Source organism: Gordionus sp. m RMFG-2023, chromosome 1, assembly GCF_954871325.1.
Source record: "Gordionus sp. m RMFG-2023 chromosome 1, tfGorSpeb1-WG-v2, whole genome shotgun sequence".
Classification (NCBI taxonomy): Eukaryota; Metazoa; Nematomorpha; class Gordioida; order Chordodea; family Parachordodidae; genus Gordionus; species Gordionus sp. m RMFG-2023.
This window is the reverse complement of record NC_088775.1, coordinates 60,310,266-60,334,037: the sequence shown is the minus strand read 5'-3', so window position 1 is coordinate 60,334,037 and position 23,772 is coordinate 60,310,266. Positions and strand designations below refer to the sequence as shown.

The 23,772-nt window shown below is 26.2% G+C and overlaps 1 protein-coding gene across 2 annotated transcripts in view; it reads right to left on the bottom strand.

Moving 5' to 3' along the window:
* The window catches only part of LOC135931909 (kanadaptin-like), a 33,677-nt gene extending 11,092 nt beyond the window's left edge, over positions 1–22,585 (bottom strand). For both annotated transcript variants that reach the window (XM_065469227.1, XM_065469226.1), the window contains exons 1-5: positions 22,150–22,585; positions 22,075–22,107; positions 3,520–3,703; positions 3,252–3,473; positions 2,735–3,009 (exon numbers count right to left, since the gene is read on the bottom strand). In XM_065469227.1, coding sequence (XP_065325299.1) covers positions 2,735–3,009; positions 3,252–3,473; positions 3,520–3,703; positions 22,075–22,107; positions 22,150–22,563 — 1,128 coding nt within the window. In that variant the 5' untranslated portion in view covers positions 22,564–22,585. The remainder of the gene's footprint in view (positions 1–2,734; positions 3,010–3,251; positions 3,474–3,519; positions 3,704–22,074; positions 22,108–22,149) is intronic.
* Positions 22,586–23,772: the final 1,187 nt, after the last annotated feature.

Sequence of the window (23,772 nt, the reverse complement as noted above, 5' to 3'; positions counted from 1 at the left end):
TTTTTGCATAAAAAATATTGATTTCTTAATTACATTTGGTTCAAAGGGGGATGGTGAAAAATCAATATAAATATCGGATCGGGTTTAAGTCCATATCGAATCGTATCGCCCTACTACTAGCTATGGCTATAAAGAAAGATAGCACAAACAATTTATAAAATGAATAATTTTAAGTGAGAACTTATAGCCATATTCAGATAAGTCAAATTGAAATATAATTTTATAATTGGAATAAAATTAAAATTTTTTAAAAAAAGTAATTGGTATTAAAATTCAAATACCTAACAGATTAGAGCAAAAAATATATATCAAATAAAAAACTTCCAGTTATCAGTAAAAGGCTATAACGAATTTTATGAACCACTAATATTATTTCGCACAGAATAAAAACTGAAACGCTCAGAATTTTTTTTAGTTGCTCAGGATGAAAAAAACTATTTTTAGGGATATACTGATACTACTTTTTGGAGACTAATCGATATTGCTGATATTAAATTGACATCGGCCGATTACCAATTCAATATCATATCTGACTTTGTTTCTGTAAACACACTATTCAATTTAATTTTTATACATGTACTCATCTCATACTTTTTAATAGTATAACATAATTTAATTATATCATTAAGTCATTAAATATAACAATGATCAGTTAGAGTTTATTTTCATGAATCTGAAATAAGTAATAAACAAATATATTATGAAATTTAAAATAAATTCTTTTAAAATTAAGACGCCATTTTATCGGATGGAGGTAAAGCATCGGCCTGATCCCATAAAAAAATATCGATACATCCCTAATATTTTTCTTTAAATCAAATACGATTTTGCAAAGTAAAAATTTTGATATGCTCTTGTTAAGTTTTATTAAACACTTTCTAGTCTAGGCCATGAGTATCAAATGAAAACTAATAAAAAATATAATATGTCAACATGAACATCAACTAAAAGCCAATTAATACAAAAATCAATTGATGGGTGTTCGGGGGGGGGGGGTAAAGATGTATAGTAAAATCTCAACGGGCGCACCAAATGAAATAGAATAAAAAGATCAATTGATTACATTAATACTCATCTTCCTAATGTGGGTTGGAGGGGGGGGGGGTAGTTAAAATTTTTTAACATCATGTCAACATGGGTAACAAATGAAGGCTAATAAGAAGATTAATTTATTCTCATCACTTTACGTAATTTCTCAGAAAAAATACTAAATCGCTCAGAAATTTTGGCGATCATTTTCAAGTAAAGTTAATCATATGAATTGTTGAGTTTTATAATCTATGCTCTTGTTGAGTTTTATTAAACACTTTCCAGTCTAGGCCATGAGTATCAAATGAAAACTAATAAAAAATATAATATGTCAACATGAACATCAACTAAAAGCCAATTAATACAAAAATCAATTGATGGGTGTTCGGGGGGGGGGGGGTAAAGATGTATAGTAAAATCTCAACGGGCGCACCAAATGAAATAGAATAAAAAGATCAATTGATTACATTAATACTCATCTTCCTAATGTGGGTTGGAGGGGGGGGGGGTAGTTAAAATTTTTTAACATCATGTCAACATGGGTAACAAATGAAGGCTAATAAGAAGATTAATTTATTCTCATCACTTTACGTTTTCGAAGTGGGTAGGAAGGTGGGGGGGGGGGGTTGAGAATGTAATACTATAATATCTCAAAATAGGCATCAAATAAAGACTAAAAAAGATCAATTGATTATATTGATACTTATCTATTCAAAGTGGGTATAGCATAGTTGGGAGTTAAAAATATCCTAACAGAATATATTGATATGTGTAGCAAATTAAAGCTTATAAGGAGATAATTGATACTCATTATTCTACATCCCTAGAGTGAGTGTTTATAGGAAATTATAACTTTATTTTAAAGGGTGGGATGGAGACGTTAAAAATTATATACTATTTCAATATAGGTATCTTATAAAACCTAATTTAAAGATCTACTAATAATATTTAATCTTTACTAACTATCTTTAGGAACATTTCAAACATGAGTATCATGTGAAAAATTCCTGAATGTTATTTACCTCATTTTTATTTCGCCAAAACCATATTTACAAATCAAAAGAATCACTTTTTAAAATAAGACCTCGTAACCACTAATTCATATTTAGAGGAACAGGCTAGGACTAAGTACCCCCACCAGGGGTATGACGTAATTTCATCATTGAAATTAGAAGGCACATAAGTATATAGGAACCGGAGTTAAAATCAATAGTACTAAGAAAGAAATATTTCTGCGCAATTTAATAACTAGTTTGGAGGGTTTCATATATTTTTCTTAGTGATTCATTTTTTAATTGGAGCGTTTCGTGTTATCCCTGAGCAATTAATATTTTTTTCTGGGAAATTGTTTTTTATCTGAGCATCAAGAATAAATTCTGAGTATTCAGTATTTTTTCTGAGCGTTTAAAGATTATTTTTTTCTGAGAATTTCAGTTTTAATTCTGAGCGATTAATATAGCCTTTAAGAACTCAGTGACAATTTATGTTTAAATAAAGTGTATATTTGGAGCAAGTTTGCAAAAAAATTTCCAGCTGATTAAATAACAATTCTGATAAAAAATAATAATTTTAGAGCCCCCTTTAAATTGGCAAAGAAATATAGTTTCTACCTGCAAAAATATCCCCTTACCTCAATGGGACCTACTATTTAAAAGTTTGGTTAGACCTGACTACTTTAATTTTAAAAAATTAATTGTGAGGTTACTTTTAATTCCTTCTCAATCTCATTAATTGTCGTTTTAAGGGATTCATAGGTATGAGAACCCTCACCTTTACTGCCCTGATTTGTACCGATACTATTTTCAACTAAAACGCCGTAATTTGCTACATCTTCAGTGCTAAAATGACCTAGTCTCTTCCTTCTCATTTCTCTTTTGCATTGTAATATACCTGTTCTGTCGCTAAATTCGTCTTCATCACTCTCATAAAAATCATCGCTAATGAGTTTTCGTACATTTAATTCGCGTTCGGTTATTTTTCCTAAGAAAATTTTTTTTTGTAACAGAAAATTTTAAGAATAAATATATTCTAAAAAGAAAACAAACGTTTATTTTTACTTCCAAAGTTGGTACTGGTTTACTTTCCATAAGCAATAATGCATTAAGATGCAATTGTCTTGAGTTTTATGATGGCAATTAAATCGCTATACATGATTGCTTATAAAGAGTAAATCAGCCTTCAAATGTAGCCTTAAGTAAGAATATAATACTTAAAAAATTTACTTGATTTGTTGGGATTTTTTAATATGCCATGCATATTCAACAATCTACATGCAGCTAAACAACACATATTAATAGCATCCTTCTTTGAAAAACTTGTGAATTCTATTAACCTTTCTGATTCATTAGTTGCTAACATTAGATCATCAAAATTAAGTATTAAATTGCATTGAAATTTTTTAATATCTGTATTTATTTCCTTAATTTCGAAATCAAATTCTTCACCTAAATTCATTTTTATAATATTATTAATATTAAAACACAAAAAAACCTTGGTTTTCAAAAAAAATTTTTAGATATTTTTTGGGGTCATTAACAAAATGGCTTTCATTTATTAAGTCCGAATCAATATCTTTTTTAGTATGGGCATATATTTCATCCTCTATATTCTCTTTAATTCCCCAACTAATATCGTCTTCACTCATGTCATTAGTTAGTTTTGCAACTTCGATATTCTATATATATATAATATATGAAATGGGATAAAAGATATACATATTAAATGGTTGAAAAATTATGGTGATGACATTAAATAAATTTTTTTGACCAACCAATGTAAAGAGATTTTAAAATCTCTTTATTTTTAAAATTTATTAAAATTAATATTTAGAGAGAAAGATATTAGAAATAATTTTTAGTTGCATGATATCATTTTCGTAACTATAGGCCAGTTTCGACCTTGTTATCCTAAAATTGGAGGAAAGGGTTATTTCCTTAAAAAAGAGAGAGGGAGACGCAAAAAAATAGTCAATTTATTTTGTAGAGGTTTAAAGTAAAAAAAAATGTGAATTTAGCCAGAGAAAGAAACCGAACAACTCATTATAGTTCTGATAGAACCATTAAAGTTTTTGCTAAATTCCTAAATCGAAACTTATAATTTTTCCTGTTTTCTAATGCTGGCATGATTATGAAATGAATCAAACTAGGGCTGTGCTGATATTAAATATCGGATCGGTGCCGATATTTAGCGTTTTCCGAAAATATCGGATCGGGCCGATACCCTTAAAAACCAAACCGATCTTTTTTTGTTATTTTATTTTACATTATTTTAATTTTTTCTAAATAATTTTTTTAAATTTTAATTCTTTTTTAAAACAGATTTATAGTATTTTAAAAGTTTTTTTTGTAAAAATAGAAAGGAACACCCAAAGTTTAATTTATTTTAAATCTTTTTAAATAACGCCAATTTTTTTATTTATACTTTAAATAAAATAATTTTTTTAAATATGGTATCTGAATTAGGAAATATTTTACAAAAGACAAAGATAATTTTGCAAAATGCGTTATCTGCGGAATCATCTGAGTCTGCCTTCAGTACGGCAGGAATAGATAGTCCATATCGTAGAAGCTTATTCCCGGAAAATCTGGAGGCTCTCATATTTATTTAAAAAATCTAATATATTATAATTTTATATATTAAATATTACAATTTTATAATTCATACCAGAGTTGTTAAAAGATACTTTTTAAATGGATCTAGATACAGATACAACGTCTAAAATAATATCTAGATACAGATTATTTAATCAAAAATCTATCTAGATACAGATACCACATTTTTATATCTAGATACAGGATCTAGATACTTGTATCTAGATCCTTTAACAACTCTGATTCATATCAACATAAAAGGGATATATTATTAAATATATATTTTTTTATTATAGTCTTAATTGTAGAAATAAAAAAATTAAATTAAATTCATAATTCGATTTTTTGCATAAAAAATATTGATTTCTTAATTACATTTGATTCAAACGGGGGTGATTAAAAATCAGTATAAATATCGGATCGGGTTTGAAGCAATATAGGAAAATATCGGATCGGATCGGTGAAAAATATGTGGATCGGCACAGCCCTAATTCAAACCGATTATTATTTTATTTTAAATAATGAATTAAATCGATTCTCTTAACCTATCATTTAAACAGACCGTCTATCTCCGAACCTCCAACTGCTCTGACGTTCACAAATTTAATTCAAGACATATCGATACTATTGCCCCGTTTAAAAATCTATATCGCTCTCCAGAACAGTATTACTTAGACAAAGCCACTTTTCCACAAAGCTTCTGCAAGAGACCGGCACCGTAAATTATATCTCTTCCGAAAGATGCACGCATGCTAGCATCGAAAACCTATTCCGAATGTATAAACTCCTTTTTGAAAAATGTATTCGGTCAATTGACCGATATTTGACCGGTCAAATTCAAATAAATGTTTTTTAAGACAATTAACTTTATTTTAACAGGGATGTGAACCCTCCTTCTAAAAAAAATGGGTTTGGGTTCAGTGAAAAATCTCAACTCGGTTCGAGTTCAGGGTTCGGAGACCAATAATGATTTATTAAAATTGGTTAAAATAACAGAAGCATCATTTTTTTAAATTTATTAGTATTGCCATAAAAATAATTTATCATCATAATTATAATATATTTGTGATTTTGTACTTTCTTTATCTTACTATCAATTTAATAATCCACAAACAACAATATCCTAAAATAGATCTTATTATCATCATTTAAAAAAAAAACTTTTAAAATCTGCTTTGCTGGATAAAATGTACAAATTTTTACGAAAAAAATGGCCTATTCTTAAATATAACAAAAATGATTCCACGAAAAAATGATCAAAAAATGTTTTTTTTAAATTAATATTTTTTTTTGAATAAAAAAACAATTGTTTTAAATAGGAACTCTTTTTAAATAGGAAATCTTTTATAAATGAAAATCGTAAATTACATGTTTTTTATATATTATTTCTAACATATAATTTAAAATAAATAAAATGAAATTTAAAATAAAAAAAAATAATTTTTTTTAAAAAAGGAAGCTTGGACCCACCCTAAATTTAAAAAAAAAGGGTTAGAGTTTGGGTTCAGCGAAATATAGAGGGTTCAGGGTTTGGGCTCTCATGCCTGTTTTATATATAATAGTAAAAAATGAATATATGTAATAATAAATTATATTTTTTAAAAAGTTATAATTAATATTTCGCTCTCCATGGCAGAATCTTGTTCTGATTTATATTCAACATTACCCTTTCTTAATATTTTTAATCAATCTTAGGTTATGATATACTCTTACCAATTTATTTCGGAAAAAGAATTATAACTAATAATTACTAGTTATTAGACCCTTTAATATTCAAGGTGGGCAAAGCCCATTCCGACAACTTGAAGCCGAAATCTGATTGTTTTTATGAAAGTTACTGCTTTCCACAATATTTTGACTATTAAATATAATGCCGCTTATGCTTCTTAAATTTATGATATCATTAAAAATATTTTGATTATCATCACCTTGTAAAATGCCTAATTAATGATTATATCATATGCTTCATCATAAAATACCCTCCTTATATTGAGGATCCAATAAATAATCAGCAATGTGCGCACATGTATTTGGATTGTTTTTTCTTTTTCAAACATATCTTTGATTTATTTTTTCAGATAGAGAATTTATAAAATCATGGCAAAATTGAATCATGTGTTTTCCAAATTAAGCATATCGTTTTTTACGCGGGCTAGAGTACATTTATCCCTCTGAACTTACAACAATAAGATAGCAAAATGTTAAAGAATAGTCTAAAATTCTTAATTTTTCGTCCTAAATATTTTTTCATTTAATATATTATTGGTAATTTCTTTCGGACAAATATCCAACTTCTTTAACGGTTGCTTTCAGAGCTTTCTTACATATTCGTATTTTCTCCTTGCATTTTATTGACAATGCCCATCTTGTTTGGATATTTGTACACAATGTAATAAAAATTGAAATTAATAATTTTCTCAAAACATGCTAAAAAATTATTATATGTATTTAAATAAGAAAATTGTTTTATTTTTATTTAATGAAGTTCAAATATTTTAGTATGAAAATCTTATTTTAATAAAAAGTTATAATTAAACCGATGCCTTGTTGATACAAATATATTTTTAAATAAATTGTAACCTAATTAGATTGATAAACATGATTTAAATACATATTAGTTAATTAAATCAATATATTTATTAACCACTAACATTTAGGTCAATTGACCGACTTAACCCTGGTTTTAAGTGAATAAAAAATTATTTTTATTTATAAATTTCATATTAATTTTTAATATAAAATTTATTTATTAATAAAATGTATAAATTTATAAAACTTTAAATTGTGTTCATATTAAAATATAAAACCCTTGATAAAAATTTAAAAATAATAGCGAAATTTCAAATAATCACACTAAAAATAAATAAATTTTGAAGTATATTAACTAGTTATTTTATATCTATGTAAATAATATTTAATGATTTTTACTTTATGTATCTATTATGATAATCATATTTAATAAGCCTATGAATTACAATAATCTAAAATAAATTTAGTTATATTATATAAAAGAATAAATATTACTATCAAATTTCCCTTTAAATTAGAACTTAAAGATTTTGAAACTGATATTATACTTTTTAGACACATTTTTGGCAAGAATAGAATTAGTATATTGAATATATGATTACTGTTAAGTATTTATTATATTTGGGCCATAGTAATGTTAATTCATTTGATTTTAAATTTTAAGAATCAGATGATGCTTACGCTAATCTATAAAATGTTAATAATAATACAAATGAATAAACTATATATGATATGACAAAAATAGTGGTTGGTTAAAAAAATTCAAATGTAATAAAGGAAGCAGCTGATTAAAAAATAGCATTTTCCTTAAAAAATTCGGATATATTTTTTTATTTTCAAATGAATAAAAATAAGAAGTTTTCCAAAATTGAACGAACGTAAAAAACGAACGCGTTCGTCAAAAAAGGAAAGCATTCAAGTTCAAAGTTCGTCATAAATAAAAGGAACGCCGTTGATCATTTTTCACGAACTTTGTTCGCGTTCGTTTACAATATTATAAAACAGTAATATTTTTGAAAAGTATTCCAGTCAGCATCTTGGTTTCTTGGTGGGGGAGTGGGGATAGGATTAATACCTCTTCCTATTGCGTACAATTTTATATTATCTATAAATGAAACAAAGGAGGAAGAAATTAATTATTATCTTATTTCTATTCCCTTTCGCCTATCGGGGATCCCCATAAGTGAATTTACATCTCACCTAAAAGCTAAACAAAGAGAAAAAAATTTATTATTATCATATTTATATATTGCTATTCTTTATGGTCTCTCCCTTCTCATGAACTACCATAAAAAATAGATGAAAATAAAAAGACCTCATCTCAAAATGAAAGAAAGAGAAAAATAAACCTAGTACATTTCTATTTTGCTATGCTAAAATCTAGAGCAATCTATATATATTTTGGGGCATGACTAAAATACGCGTCCCCGGTCAAATGGGTTTAATTTATATAATATTAATAACTACGCGTCCCCGGTCAAGATACATTTTTTTAAAAAAATAAAAGCAGATTCATATTTAGCTCATTAAATGGATATAGAAAATGTTTTTTTTTTATTTAAAAAAAAGTGGTACTTAGTAAAATTTTTAAAATACTAATTTTTTACATGTACGCCTCCCCGGTCAAGATACAATTTTTTTTTTAAATAAAAGCAGATTCATATTTAGCTCATTAAATGGATACAGAAGTTTTTTTTTATTTTAAAAAAAGTGGTAACTTAGTAAAATTTTTAAAAAACACTTTTTTTCAGGGTTGGCATGTCGGTCAATTGACCGGTCAAATACGGTCAAATACTCTAAAATATTAATGACGAATAAATATTTTGATATAATTAACTAGTATGCATTAAAAGCATGTTATATTATATTTATAATATTAAGAAATTATTGGAATAATTGGTCGATAATTATAAAATAGTTAAGATTGATTAACTTTACAATAATCAAAATCATTTTTTGTTAAATTTTAATATATTAGGGATTATGGTCAAACCAAAGCATCATGTTTGAAAACATTTTCAAGAAGTACGCGATGGTAAATCAGTTAAAGCGGTGTGCAAGTTTTGCAAGATGTCCTATATCACCCACGTTGATAGAATGGTCAAACATTTATTAAGCAGCTGTACTATGTGCCCCTTTATAATTAAGGAAAAATTTTATTCAAATTCCAAAATATCAACCTCTACAAAAAATATCACAAATGTAATTTGTAATACTTCTAAGTCTAACTCTAATGAAGAATTGGGTGAAATTAGTGAGAATGATTATCAAATGAACAATATTTTGTCTTGTGACTCAGGAGAATTTGATTCCATTATTTCTAATCAATCTACAAGCAAGGCGATTAAATATAAATCTCAATCTTGTATAACCGGTTTCATAGATAGAATTAATCCCAAAGAAAAAAATGAGCTGGATCAATTGTTTGCAAAGGCTGTAAATGCGAGCAATTTACCTTTCCACATCACTGAAAATCCCTACATCCAAGAATTTTTTAAAAAAATACGTCCTATTTACACATTACCCAGGAGAAGGCAGCTGGCTGGATATCTTCTAGACAAAGCGTCAGGTGATATGGAGGTGAGAGTTGCAGATATAATAGATAAAGCTCCTTACTTATCAATTGTATCAGATGGCTGGAGCAACATTAGAAACGAGAGTATTATTAATTTTATGGTGATGACGCCTGTTCCAGTGTTCTACAAATTTCTAAATACTGAGGAAAATCGCCATACGGCAATTTAAAAATGTAATTCATGAATTGAATCCGGTAAAAGTATATTCTTTAGTTACTGATAATGCCGCTAACATGAAAGCAGCCTGGAGAATTCTAAAATCTGAATCTATTTATAATCATATACAATGTTATGGTTGTGCAGCGCATACATTGCAGTTATTCTTTCACGATTTTGAACGATTGAACGCCTTCAGTGACCATATTTCAATAATTAAAAAAATTGTTAAATTTTTCAAGAATAAACACATACCAGCTGCAGTATTTTCCCGTAATAAGAATCTTCATGGCATACCATCTACATTAAGTACAATTAGCCAAACAAGATGGGCATCGTCAATAAAATGAATGGAGCAAATTCAAATATGCAAGAAAGCTCTAAAAGCATCAGTTGTTGAAGAAGCTGTTTGTGATATTTGTCCCATAGAAATTACCAATAATATATTAAACGAAGAATTTTGGACGAAAAATTTAAAATTTTTAGCTATACTCCAACCTTTAGCTATCTCATTGTTGAAAGTGCAAGGGGATAAATGTACTTTGGCCAACGAGATGCTTAATTTGGAAAAACACATAATACAATCATGCCATGATTCTATATTTTCTCCATCTCAAGAAAAAAAAATTAAGGTTATGTTTGAAAAGAGAAAAACTGATCTAAATACATGTGCTCACAATGCTGCTTATTTATTGGACCCCCAATATCAAGGGGGGCATCTCACTAATACTGAATTTGATGAAGCATGTAATATAATACAAGAATTGGGTATTTTACAAGGTGGTGATAATCAAAATATTTTGAGTAATATAGTAAATTTCAGAAGCAAAAGCGGTATATTTAATAGCCATAATATGTGGAAAGTTGTAACTTCCATAAGAAACAATCAAATTTCGGCCTCAAGTTGGTTGAATGCATTTTGCCCACCTTGCCCATTAAGAGAAGTCGCTAATATTTTACTAACATTTCCTAGTTCGACTTCTTCTTCTGAAAGAAATTGGTCGGTTTGGGGCAATATTCACACGAAAAACAGAAATAGATTAAAGGCTTCTACAGCAGGAAAATTAGTAAGAGTGTATCATAGTTTAAGATTGATTAAAAATATTAAAGAAAATAATGATATTGAATATGAATCGGAACAAGACTCTGCCACGGAGGGTGAAACATTGACTATAAAATGAATTATAAAATATTATGATATTTATTATTATACATAGATTTATTATAATATTATATAAATGCAAAATAAAGTTAATATTGGTGTAAAAAACATTTATTTGAATTTGACCCTATTTGACCGTATTTGACCATATTTGACCGGTCAAATATCGGTCAATTGACCGAATTGTATTTGACCGGTCAAATGCACAGCTTTTTTTAGGGTATGACTAAATACTGAATTGCTAAAAAGCAATTAATCATAATCAATCAAAATTTTATTATGTATATTTTATTTAATGAAAATTTTTAAAACTTTTTTTAAAATATACTTATATTATTTTTTAATTATATTTTGAGTTAATATTATTATAAAAGAAATATTTTTATAGCTTATTAAAACATAAATAAATCTTTTTCAATTTTAAAAATTAACAAATATATATCCGTAAGAGGGCGTTATATGCGTAAATATGTAAGTATCATTTTAGGAAACCGGAATGATGATTGGATAGCGCTTTTTTTATATTTGGATATATATACATATGAAAAACCTAAAAATTAAAAAAAAATTTTAGGTTTCTTTGATGTTTAATTTATGAGTAGGTTTAGAATAGTAAAATAATGGAAATTTTCTAAGGTAAATATTGCTGGCGTTATTTATCAAAATCTCTTAATTTTTGTTTTATATGTGTATATTTACGTGCTAAGCATTATCCTAAAAAATTTTTTGAAAATAATTTGATTTTACCGAATGCCGAGCTTAAAACCGACCACTTAGTAAATATTCGGTTGACCAAATTTACTAGTAATACAATTTGAAAAATGTTGATTTTCGTTTTATATATCTATAAATACGTATAAAACATAATCCCAAAAAATATTTTTAAAATATCTCTATTTGGCGGATAACCGACTCGTAGCCCACCCAATGACTAAATACTGAATTGCTGGCGTTTTAAATCAAAATATCTTAATTTTTGTTTTATATGTGTATATTTACGTGCTAAGCATTATCCTAAAAAATTTTTTGAAAATAATTTGATTTGACCGATTGCCGAGCTCAAAACCGACCACTTACTAAATATTCGATTGACCAAATTTACTATAAATTCTTAGTTATAAATTTATATAATTTTTGTATTAACACTTAAAATTTATGCAATACTATATGCTAAAGTATTTTTATTTTTATATAATAAATAAAATCTATAATACTCTCTAAAAATGTGTTATGTGCAAATATTTCAGATAATTTTAATTGTCTAAGAGATAAGCAATTGAGATTCAAAAAAGGGGCGTTTAAACCCCATCACCATGATTATATTCTTTCTAATATTTTTTTATTTTCCTTTATTATTTATATTTGAAATTATTATATTTTCCTGAATATTTTAAAAATAATTGGCATTATTTTAAAAATAAAAAAATTTGAGTTAGAAGTATATAAAAAATAATAAACAAATAAATAAATAAATACTTTTAAATAATAGCCGTTAAAATTTAAAATTGTTTTATAATTATAAATCATATTTTTGCTATTAAAATGTCTGATCTGTTCTCAAAGTTTTTATTTTGGTAAAATATATATTTAATAATATATTTTAAAATTTTATTATAGGTTAAAGGAAAAGGTTATCCGCCAAATAGCGATATTTTAAAAATATTTTTTGGGATTATGTTTTACACGTATTTATAGATATATAAAACGAAAATCAACATTTTTCAAATTATATTACTAGTAAATTTGGTCAATCGAATATTTAGTAAGTGGTCGGTTTTAAGCTCGGCATTCGGTCAAATCATAATATTATCAAAATATTTTTTAGGATAATGTTTAGCACGTAAATATACACATATAAAACAAAAATTAAGAGATTTTGATAAATAACGCCAGCAATATTTACATTAAAAAATTTCCATTTTTTTACTATTATAAATCTACTCATAAATAAAACATCAATGAAACCTAAATTTTTTTTTTAATTTTTAGGTTTTTCATATGTATATATACCCAAATATAAAAAAAGCGCTATCCAATCATCATTCCGGTTTCCTAAAATGATACTTACATATTTACGCATATAACGCCCTCTTACGGATATATATTTGTTAATTTTTAAAATTGAAAAAAATTTATTTATGTTTTAATAAGCTATGAAAATATTTCTTTTATAATAATATTAACTCAAAATAAAATTATATATTATATGATATTTAATCAGTATCCTTCATTTAATAAATAAATAATTTAAGTATATTTTAAAAAAAGTTTTAAAAATTTTCATTACATAAAATAAATACATAATAAAAATTTGATTGATTATGATTAATTGCTTTTTAACAATTCATTTTAGCAATTCAGTATTTAGTCATACCGCTTTTTTTATTCATTTTTTGACTAAAATACCCGTCCCCGGTCAAGATAGATTATTTTTATAAAAATGAATATAGAATAGTGTATAGTTTTTCAAGGAGATTCCGAAAATGGTATTTATATATTTTTTTTAAATTAATTTTCGAAAAAAATTTTTTTTGACTAAACTACGCGTCCCCAGTCAAGATACATTTATTTTTTTAAAAAATAAAAGCAGATTCATATTTAGCTCATTAAATGGATACAGAAAATGTAATTTTTATTAAAAAAAAAGTAGAAACAGTAAAATTTTGAAAAAACACTTTTTTTTTCATTTTTTGACTAAAATACGCGTTCCCGGTCAAGATAGATTATTTTTATAAAAATGAATATAGAGTCGTGTATAGTTTATCATGGAGCTTCATACACATAATAAAGGTGGTAAAATTTTCTCAAGCCTGCCAAGCGGGTAACAAAATTATGATATTAATACTAGTTAAAAAATATTGATTAAATTAAGTTAATTTTAATAAATCAAATATATATGAAGAATTATAACAAAATATAAAGTTAAAGGGGGCAATGGTAAGAACGTTTGCCTTCGTATCGTTAGGTCCTATGCCCGAATCCCGGAGTAGGAAAAAAAATATTAAAAAAAAAATTTAACATTACACTATATAGTCTCCTTAAATTTTAAATACATTAAGGAGATAAGAAAACGTTCATTTCTTGATTACTACGATTATATATATCAGATGTAAATCGTTATCAATCCGCAAGATGGCGTTTATCAATTTAATATAATTTATAAAAATATTCTAATTTTTTTCTCATTCTAAATTATCAGTAAAAAAATAGGTAGGTTGAATAAATTTATTTTATTGTTTTCGAACTATTTAAATAATATATTAAGAAAAAATAATAATTAAAGATTGAATCGATACTTACCTACGAACAAACTATGCTTTTTTTATCATCCTCAGGTTATTATTGGTATAAAATACACAAATTTCTTATAACTTTAAGACACTACATCTACTTAATAAATTTTTTACTTTTGCACGGATATTATAAAATCTTAATATATTGGGAATAATGTTTTTCCTCCTTAGTTCTATTTTCAATAACTTTCATAAAATTTTAAAACTAAATTAATTTTTTAAATGGTCAATTAAAACAGACTAATTTAATTTCACCAAATTTATAAAACAAATAATTTTATTTATCAGATATATAAAAAACCATTTATTATTTGAATTAAAATATCATTTATTAAATATAATATGATTTTATAACATATTATATTATGGTATAATTTAAAAAAGAAATTCTTTCAATAAAGTTGATAATAAAAAAAAATAACTATAAGTAAAATAAACAATTATAGTTACATTATATTGTAAACATTTATAATATCCTATACATTATAAAGTAAGCATAATATGGTTAAAATTTTTTTGTAAAATAGTATTGGTGTTTCATTCCCTGTTGTCTTTAAAGATTGTTGTTAAAATTTTAATCGTTATCCAATGGATCATATGACTAAGGTTTCGTTTTACGAATGTTTGATAAGTGTATTATGTTTCTTAAATAATTATATAATTATTTTTAAAAATATTTATTCAATAAGAATGATTATTTTGATAATAATATTAAAATTTATAAATAACTATCTAACTTTGTATTAATTAAAGAAATTTTTTCTCTATGATGATTTTAGCCATAAAAAGTTGGAAATTATTTATTTACACATTTTTATGTTTCCGCTCTTAGCCAGGAGGCAACCATTTTTAAGAGCTTTTAGGTCTTAGTTTAAAAAACCAAGACCATGGATATATAGCGGGTTTAAAATTTTAAACCTGAAATATAACCATTATATTAGATTTAAAAAATTTAAAATTTATTAATTAAAAAAAAAATTACTCCCCAAAATCTAATAACTCATCATCTGTATGATGATCATTATTAGACTTGGGATTAATATCTAATCTAAAAACATCCGACGCCAAGTCAACACAGGGTTCCTGGTTACTTGGTGTCGGCGCCATTACGGGAATGGGCATTGTGAGTATCGGCTCCGATACGGGGATGGGGATTATGGGGACTCGGCGCCGATACGCGAGAGGGCACCGTGGAATTATCGGGTACGGCCCTCTTGACAAAATCTGACGATATGATCGCCACCGCATCTGTAGCATCCAGATGCACGTCGAGAGCCTCTCGAGGAAGATCCTCTTCCTCCGTACCAATAGTTGGTACCATAGCCCCTCCTAGGGCTACGCGACCTGCGAGACCGTCTGTCTCTAACAGGCCTCACTATATTGAGCATTTGCCCATATAGTCGGGAAGCTTCCAGTCTAGCTTCCTCCAACAGGTTATCCGACTAGATCGAGCCATCAATCATGCGGATTGATATCGTTATTACGTTACCGACCCGAAAAGTCGAACTCATCTAAAAATAATAAAATAAAGGGAAGATAGTGGATTGTATACCTAATGGTATAAAAAATAACGTGTTTTTTACGATTAAGAAAACTAAGACAAAAACAAATAAAACATCATATGACGATGATTGCGGTGCTTGGACTGGAAAGAAAACGTCTTCTACCAAGTGATATTTTGTAATAGAAGATACGATAAAAGGACCGTATCTTTTAATGGAAAATAAGTTTTATAAAAGTTATAATAGTTATAAAAATAACCTGAGTACAGATATCGATGCATTATCAGATAATATAATTATATTATATAGATATTATACTCATTTAAAACGAGATAAAAATTATGCAAGAAGAATATCTTACCTGATAAGTATGTCGCCTAATGATAATATTAAATTTGAGGATATATTTATGGTTGAATATTTTGGGGTGTATCCCGGAAAAACTCGTCACGGTAATGTTAAAAATTATGATGAGGTATATACTAAAACATCGACAAATACACTTAACCTTATAAAAGAGAAAATTACAGATAAAGGTGTTCAAGATATTTATAAAGATTCGATTTTTAATGAAGACATTAATGAGTCTGCTAGAGATATAAAACAAATTAGAAATATTAAGTATAATATTAAATGTAAAAATCAAATAGAGTATATGGCTAATTTTTCTGACCAAGTTTTATTAATTCTTAAGGATATGAAAAAATATCCGATGGTGAACAATATAAATATAAATCCAAACGACGTTGTAAGCATAATCCTATACACACCTTTTATGATACAAAATTTGAAATATATGTGTCATAGACTTAAACCTTGTATATTAGGTGTAGATAAAACCTACAATTTATCTGAATTATTTGTTATGGCAACTATATACAAACATAAAGCAGTTTGTAAAAAGCAAGGAGGAAACCATCCGATATATATGGGTCCTATATTTTTGCACGGTAAATCTAATTTCGAGACGTTTAATTATTTCTTTTCTCATTTAAAGCACCTCTTTACCGCACAGATATAAATGTTGATAATCTAATATTTGGTAGCCATGAGGAATTCGCGATGATCGCTGCTATTAGAAATAATTTTAAAACATCGGATCATTTATTATGTTACGTGCATGTGAGAAGAAATATTATTAAATATTTGAGACAAAGAGGGAGTTGATGTAAAACATCGCAAAAAAATTTTACGTAATATCTTTGGCAAAAATCATATTGCGTCGAAAAAAGATATAATTTATTTCTGAATTATTTAAATAAAAAATTAGAAGATAATTTATTTATTTGCTTATATTTATAAGCCATTACATAAAAAAATAATTATTAATTTATGGTCGAACAACGATTGTGAATCGTTTAATAGTATGTTAAAGTCTTTAGTAGATAGAAAGACCTCCCCATTACACACTTTAATAGAAAAAATATCCAATAAGAATAGGGTACAAGAGAAAGAACTTGAACGGGCAGTAATTGGACTGGGCCAATTTTTTGTTGTTGAAAGTTATAAGAAATTTATTTTAGGCAAAAATTGGGATAAATTAAGTGATAAAGAACGTCGTCATCGTCTCATCGCAATGATGAAAGGACGGATTTTAAATGATGATGATATAGTTTCGACATGTGGTCAATTAAAGTTGGTTAAACCTAGAGGGTCTAAAAACCCAACGCAATATAAAAAAATTAAAGTAAAGCATATGGATATTAATTTTTAAACATTAAATTTGTATCTTCCCTTTATTTTATTATTTTTAGATGAGTTCGACTTTTCGGGTCGGTAACGTAATAACGATATCAATCCGCATGATTGATGGCTCGATCGAGTCAGATAACCTGTTGGAAGAAGCTAGACTGGAAGCTTCCCGACTATATGGGCAAATGCTCAATATAGTGAGGCCTGTTAGAGACAGACGGTCTCGCAGGTCGCGTAGCCCTAGGAGGGGCTATGGTACCATCTATTGGTACGGAGGAAGAGGATCTTCCTCGAGAGGCTCTCGACGTGCATCTGGATGCTACAGATGCAGTGGCGATCATATCGTCTGATTTTGTCAAGAGGGCCGTGCCCGATATTTCCACGGTGCCCTCTCGCGTATCGGCGCCGAGTCCCCATAATCCCCATCCCCGTATCGGCGCCGATACTCACAATGCCAATTCCCGTAATGGTGCCGACACCAAGTAACCAGGAACCCTGTGTTGACTTGGCGTCGGATGTTTTTAGATTAGATATTAATCCCAAGTCTAATAATGATCATCATACAGATGATGAGTTATTAGATTTTGGGGAGTAATTTTTTTTCTTAATTAATAAATTTTAAATTTTTTAAATCTAATATAATGGTTATGTTTCAGGTTTAAAATTTTAAACTCGCTATATATCCATGGTCTTGGTTTTTTAAACTAAGACCTAAAAGCTCTTAAAAATGGTTGCTTCCACGTGGCTAAGAGCGGAAACATAAAAATGTGTAAATAAATAATTTCCAACTTTTTGTGGCTAAAATCATCATAGAGAAAAAATTTCTTTAATTAATACAAAGTTAGATAGTTATTTATAAATTTTAATATTATTATCAAAATAATCATTCTTATTGAATAAATATTTTTAAAAATAATTATATAATTATTCAAGAAACATAATACACTTATCAAACATTCGTAAGACGAAACCTTAATCATATGATCCATTGGATAACGATTAAAATTTTAACAACAATCTTTAAAGACAACCGGGAATGAAACACCAATACTATTTTACAAAAAAATTTTAACCATATTATGCTTACTTTATAATGTATAGGATATTATAAATGTATACAATATAATGTAACTATAATTGTTTATTTTACTTAGTTATTTTTTTTTATTATCAACTTTATTGAAAGAATATCTTTTTTAAATTATACCATAATATAATATGTTATAAAATCATATTATATTTAATAAATGATATTTTAATTCAAATAATAAATGGTTTATATATCTGATAATAAAATAATTTGTTTTATAAATTTGGTGAAATTAAATTAGTCTGTTTTAATTGACCATTTAAAAAATTAATTTAGTTTTAAAATTTTATGAAAGTTATTGAAAATAGAACTAAGGAGGAAAAACATTATTCCCAATATATTAAGATTTTATAATATCCGTGCAAAAGTAAAAAATTTATTAAGTAGATGTAGTGTCTTAATTATAAGAAATTTGTGTATTTTATAGCAATAATAACCTGAGGATGATAAAAAAAACATAAGTTTGTTCGTAGGTAAGTATCGATTCAATCTTTAATTATTATTTTTTCTTAATATATTATTTAAATAGTTCGAAAACAATAAAATAAATTTATTCAACCTACCTATTTTTTTACTGATAATTTAGAATGAGAAAAAAATTAGAATATTTTTATAAATTATATTAAATTGATAAACGCCATCTTGCGGATTGATAACGATTTACATCTGATATATATAATCGTAGTAATCAAGAAATGAACGTTTTCTTATCTCCTTAATGTATTTAAAATTTAAGGAGACTATATAGTGTAATGTTAAAAATTTTTTTTAAATATTTTTTTTCCTACTCTGGGATTCGGGCATAGGACCTAACGATACGAAGGCAAACGTTCTTACCATTCAGCCCCCTTTAACTTTATATTTTGTTATAATTCTTCATATATATTTGATTTATTAAAATTAACTTAATTTAATCAATATTTTTTAACTAGTATTAATACATAATTTTGTTACCACTACCGCTTGGCAGGCTTGAGAAAATTTTAACACCATTATTATGTGTATGAAGCTGGCTTGGAAATTTTTTTAAAAAAAAATTATTAATACCATTTTCTGAATCTCCATGATAAACTATACACGACTCTATTCATTTTTATAAAAATAATCTATCTTGACCGGGAACGCGTATTTTAGTCAAAAAATGAAAAAAAAGTGTTTTTTCAAAATTTTACTAAGTTTCTACTTTTTTTTAAATAAAAAAAAACATTTTCTGTATCCATTTAATGAGCTAAATATGAACCTGCTTTTATTTTTTTTAAAAAAAAATGTATCTTGACTGGGGACGCGTAGTTTAATCAAAAAAAAATTTTTTCGAAAATTAATTTAAAAAAAAAATTATAAATACCATTTTCGGAATCTCCTTGAAAAACTATACACGATTCTATATTCATTTTTATAAAATAATCTATCTTGACCGGGGACGCGTATTTTAGTCAAAAAATGAATAAAAAAGTGTTTTTTCAAAATTTTACTAAGTTACCACTTTTTTTAAATAAAAAAAAACATTTTCTGTATCCATTTAATGAGCTAAATATGAATCTGCTTTTATTTTTAAAAAAAAATGTATATCTTGACCGGGGACGCGTAGTTTTTTCATGTAAAAAATTAGTATTTTAAAAATTTTACTAAGTTACCACTTTTTTTTTAAATAAAAAAAAACATTTTCTGTATCCATTTAATGAGCTAAATATGAATCTGCTTTTATTTTTTTAAAAAAATGTATCTTGACTGGGGACGCGTAGTTTTTCATTTAAAAAAATAATTTTTTAAAAATTTACTAAGTTAACTTTTTTTTTAAATCATAAAAAACATTTTCTATATTCATTTAATGAGCTAAATATGAATCTGCTTTTATTTTTAAAAAAAATTGTATCTTGACCAGGGACGCATAGTTTTTTCATGTAAAAAAATAATTTTTTAAAAATTTTACTAAGTTATCATTTTTTTTTAAATCATAAAAAACATTTTTTAACTCATCTTATAAAGCTAAATAAGATTTTTTATTAATATTATATAAATTAAACCCGTTTGACCCGGGACATGTATTATTTTAGTCATGCCCATATTTTGCAAGTCATACATTAAATCTTGTTGCAAAAGATTCATTTAATATTATTGCAAATGAGGTTTTATAAATCAATGAAAGATTTTTTAAAATCTTTTCTTGGAAATTTTTCCAAAACATATGGAGATATTTTGTTTACCCTATACACTTGTTTATGTAATAATATTGCTAAAATCAATAGAAAAGAATTATGAAATATTATAAAACTTTTATTAGAAATTATAAATACATTTCATAGTGCAAGGGCAAAAAATTTATTATACCCCCAAATAAAGCTCAATTAGAATTTTTTTTTAAATGATAACAATATTTGAGAAAGTAGAATCTTTAAATATTGAAATTCAAAGTTATTCATTACATTTTCAAAATATAAATATAAAATAGAAATCCTGATCGAAATTCTATTTGTAATAAGACAAGATATAGTATAGGTAAGTTTTGGGGAAAAGGAAAAACGTTTTTAAGATTTGAAGAAGGCTCATATTAACAATCATTTTGGGTCAGTTAATGAATATTTTTTATCAAGTTTTAGATCATATAAGGGCAAGTATAAAAAATTGTTTCAACAAACCAATAACTATATTAGATAAAAATTATTTGGATTTTTTCAGAGTAAATTTATTAAAATGCTATTAACAATTCCTGTAAGTGCTTGTTCTAACAATCATTTTCAGGACTAACACATATTAAAACTTATTTATAATTTAGTATAAAATCAGTAATGATTAAATCATATTTCAATTTTAAATGTTAACAAGGAAGTAATGAATATTATAAATAAAAATTAAATAAACACATTTTATCATAAAAAATAAATAAATATTAACATTTATATAATTCACAAAATAAGTATTAAATATTATTTAGTGTATTATCATCTACTGGCAGAATCTTGATGCCTCATTAATTTATTTTTTGCTAAAATCTTGATCTAGGCATTTTAAAAATTGACTAAATTGAGTCATTTAACAGACACTAATTTTTACACGTAATTTAAATTAATTTTATAAATTCAATTTTGCTTAAAATTGATAAAGAGATAATCTCTCAATATATTGGTTTGCCAAAAAAAATATATTTAATGATTTAAATATTCATATAATGAAAATAATTTTTTTTTTAAAACATAGGCAAATAATTTTGACATCTGCAGGTCTCTTACCAACATATAGTAGTGACAAATATATTAATAATTGGTAGTATCTTCATAAATTTAAAAATAGAATCATTGGGATTATATTTTAAAGTGTTTAAGATATTTCAAATTAAAATAACTCAAAAAAATTTTTTGTTTCATGGTATCTCAATATTTAAGATAAATCAATGAACTAATTAAACCAAATTTTTTTGTATGAGAATTGAATTTAATTTTAAAAGTAAAAATGATTACATCATATTCTTGTTCTTGATCTTCATTTGGTCCCTGTTAATTATTTAGGATTAGATATATAATTAACTATTTTACATTTAAAATATATAATCTTGAACTAGCACCAAATTTAATCACATAACCTACATGGAGTCGATAATATCTCTGTGGTTCTAATTTATTTTTATTTAAATAAGTTCCATGAGTGCTTCTCAAATCATAAATATAATATCCAGGAAATTTATTATCAACATTCTTGTTACAATATTGAATTATTGCATGATATCTGGATATAGAAGGATTTTCAAGTCTTATATCTGAGTTCTCACATCTTCCAAAAATTAAGAATAATTTTTTTTGTGTAAAAGGTATATTTTCTATTATTTTTCCACCCTTAAGTGTCTCGATATAATATAGCGGGTTCAATTCTCCAGCCCAAGTTGGGCTTATATAAGATAAATCCATGAATGAATGAATAATAATATTAATATATATACTCATATATAACATAATTTGCTAAGCAATGCAGAAATATTTTTAAAGACAATATAATCAATAGTCTATTGCAAAGGGGGCTACGGGAGGCGAAACCCCCTGCCAAAAATTTTTAATTTATTTTCAAAAGATCTTATATATCTGAATCTAAGCAGTCGATATGCCTAACTTTGAGGGTGATATGGTAGATTACACCCTATACCGCTGATATTTGGTTTAGTAATGACGGATGACCCGGAGTCGGACTCGTTATGACTTTGTAGAATATGTAGTAGCCTAAATTTAAGCTTCAGGGGCGTCGCTGATTTACAATCTCAAAGGGCTCAACTAAAAAAAATTTTATGGGTGGCTTCGCCCCCCAAACCCCCCATTTTGCGGGCCTTATGCCGGGTTTTTATATTAATATACTTTTTAAAAATTTTCTAACTCTAAATTTATTATATTATGCAAAAATATAGCATATAAATAATTAAAACAATATAAGACATTTCTAAAAATATTATTTTTTAATACAAAATCTATTTATTACAGAATAAAATATTTTAGATTGATGATATAAAAAAAATTTGCGTCTGAGGAATTACATGTGATAAAAAAAGGTTAATTAATTCATACATATGCCTCAATTGATAATGGTTTTTAAAAACTATATATTATAAAATTAGCAACTTACATTGAAAATCAAGAAACTAATATAACACTCTGTTACCATTTAGACAATGTTTTATAAAATGGACTAATAAGGAAAAATTTATAGGCCTAACCAAATCAACAATTCTTGGAGAAGAGAATATAAACGAACAATCCAAATCATAAAACTATATGGTGGTTAGAGCTTCCTCTTAAATGAAATGATGGAAGCTAGATAAGTAATTGAGAAAAAAGTGAGATATTAAATTTCTAAAAGATTATCTTCCATTTTTAATGATATATAAACAACTACACAGTTGACCATTATTGCTTATAAAATATGCAATCATATGCTCTCAGCAGCTGTAATAATAATCTTAAATTACATACCCACACAAATAATAGATGCTGGGCAGTCATACCCATGAGACTCACTATATTAACTTCAGAGTTGTTAAAAGATCGAATCAAAAGATCGACGATCCTGTATTCGATCGCAAATTTGTCAATTTTACGAGATTTATGATTCTGATTTAAATTGAGGATCGAGATCATTTTGTTTAAAATTCGATCCCGATCTTTTTAAAAATTATT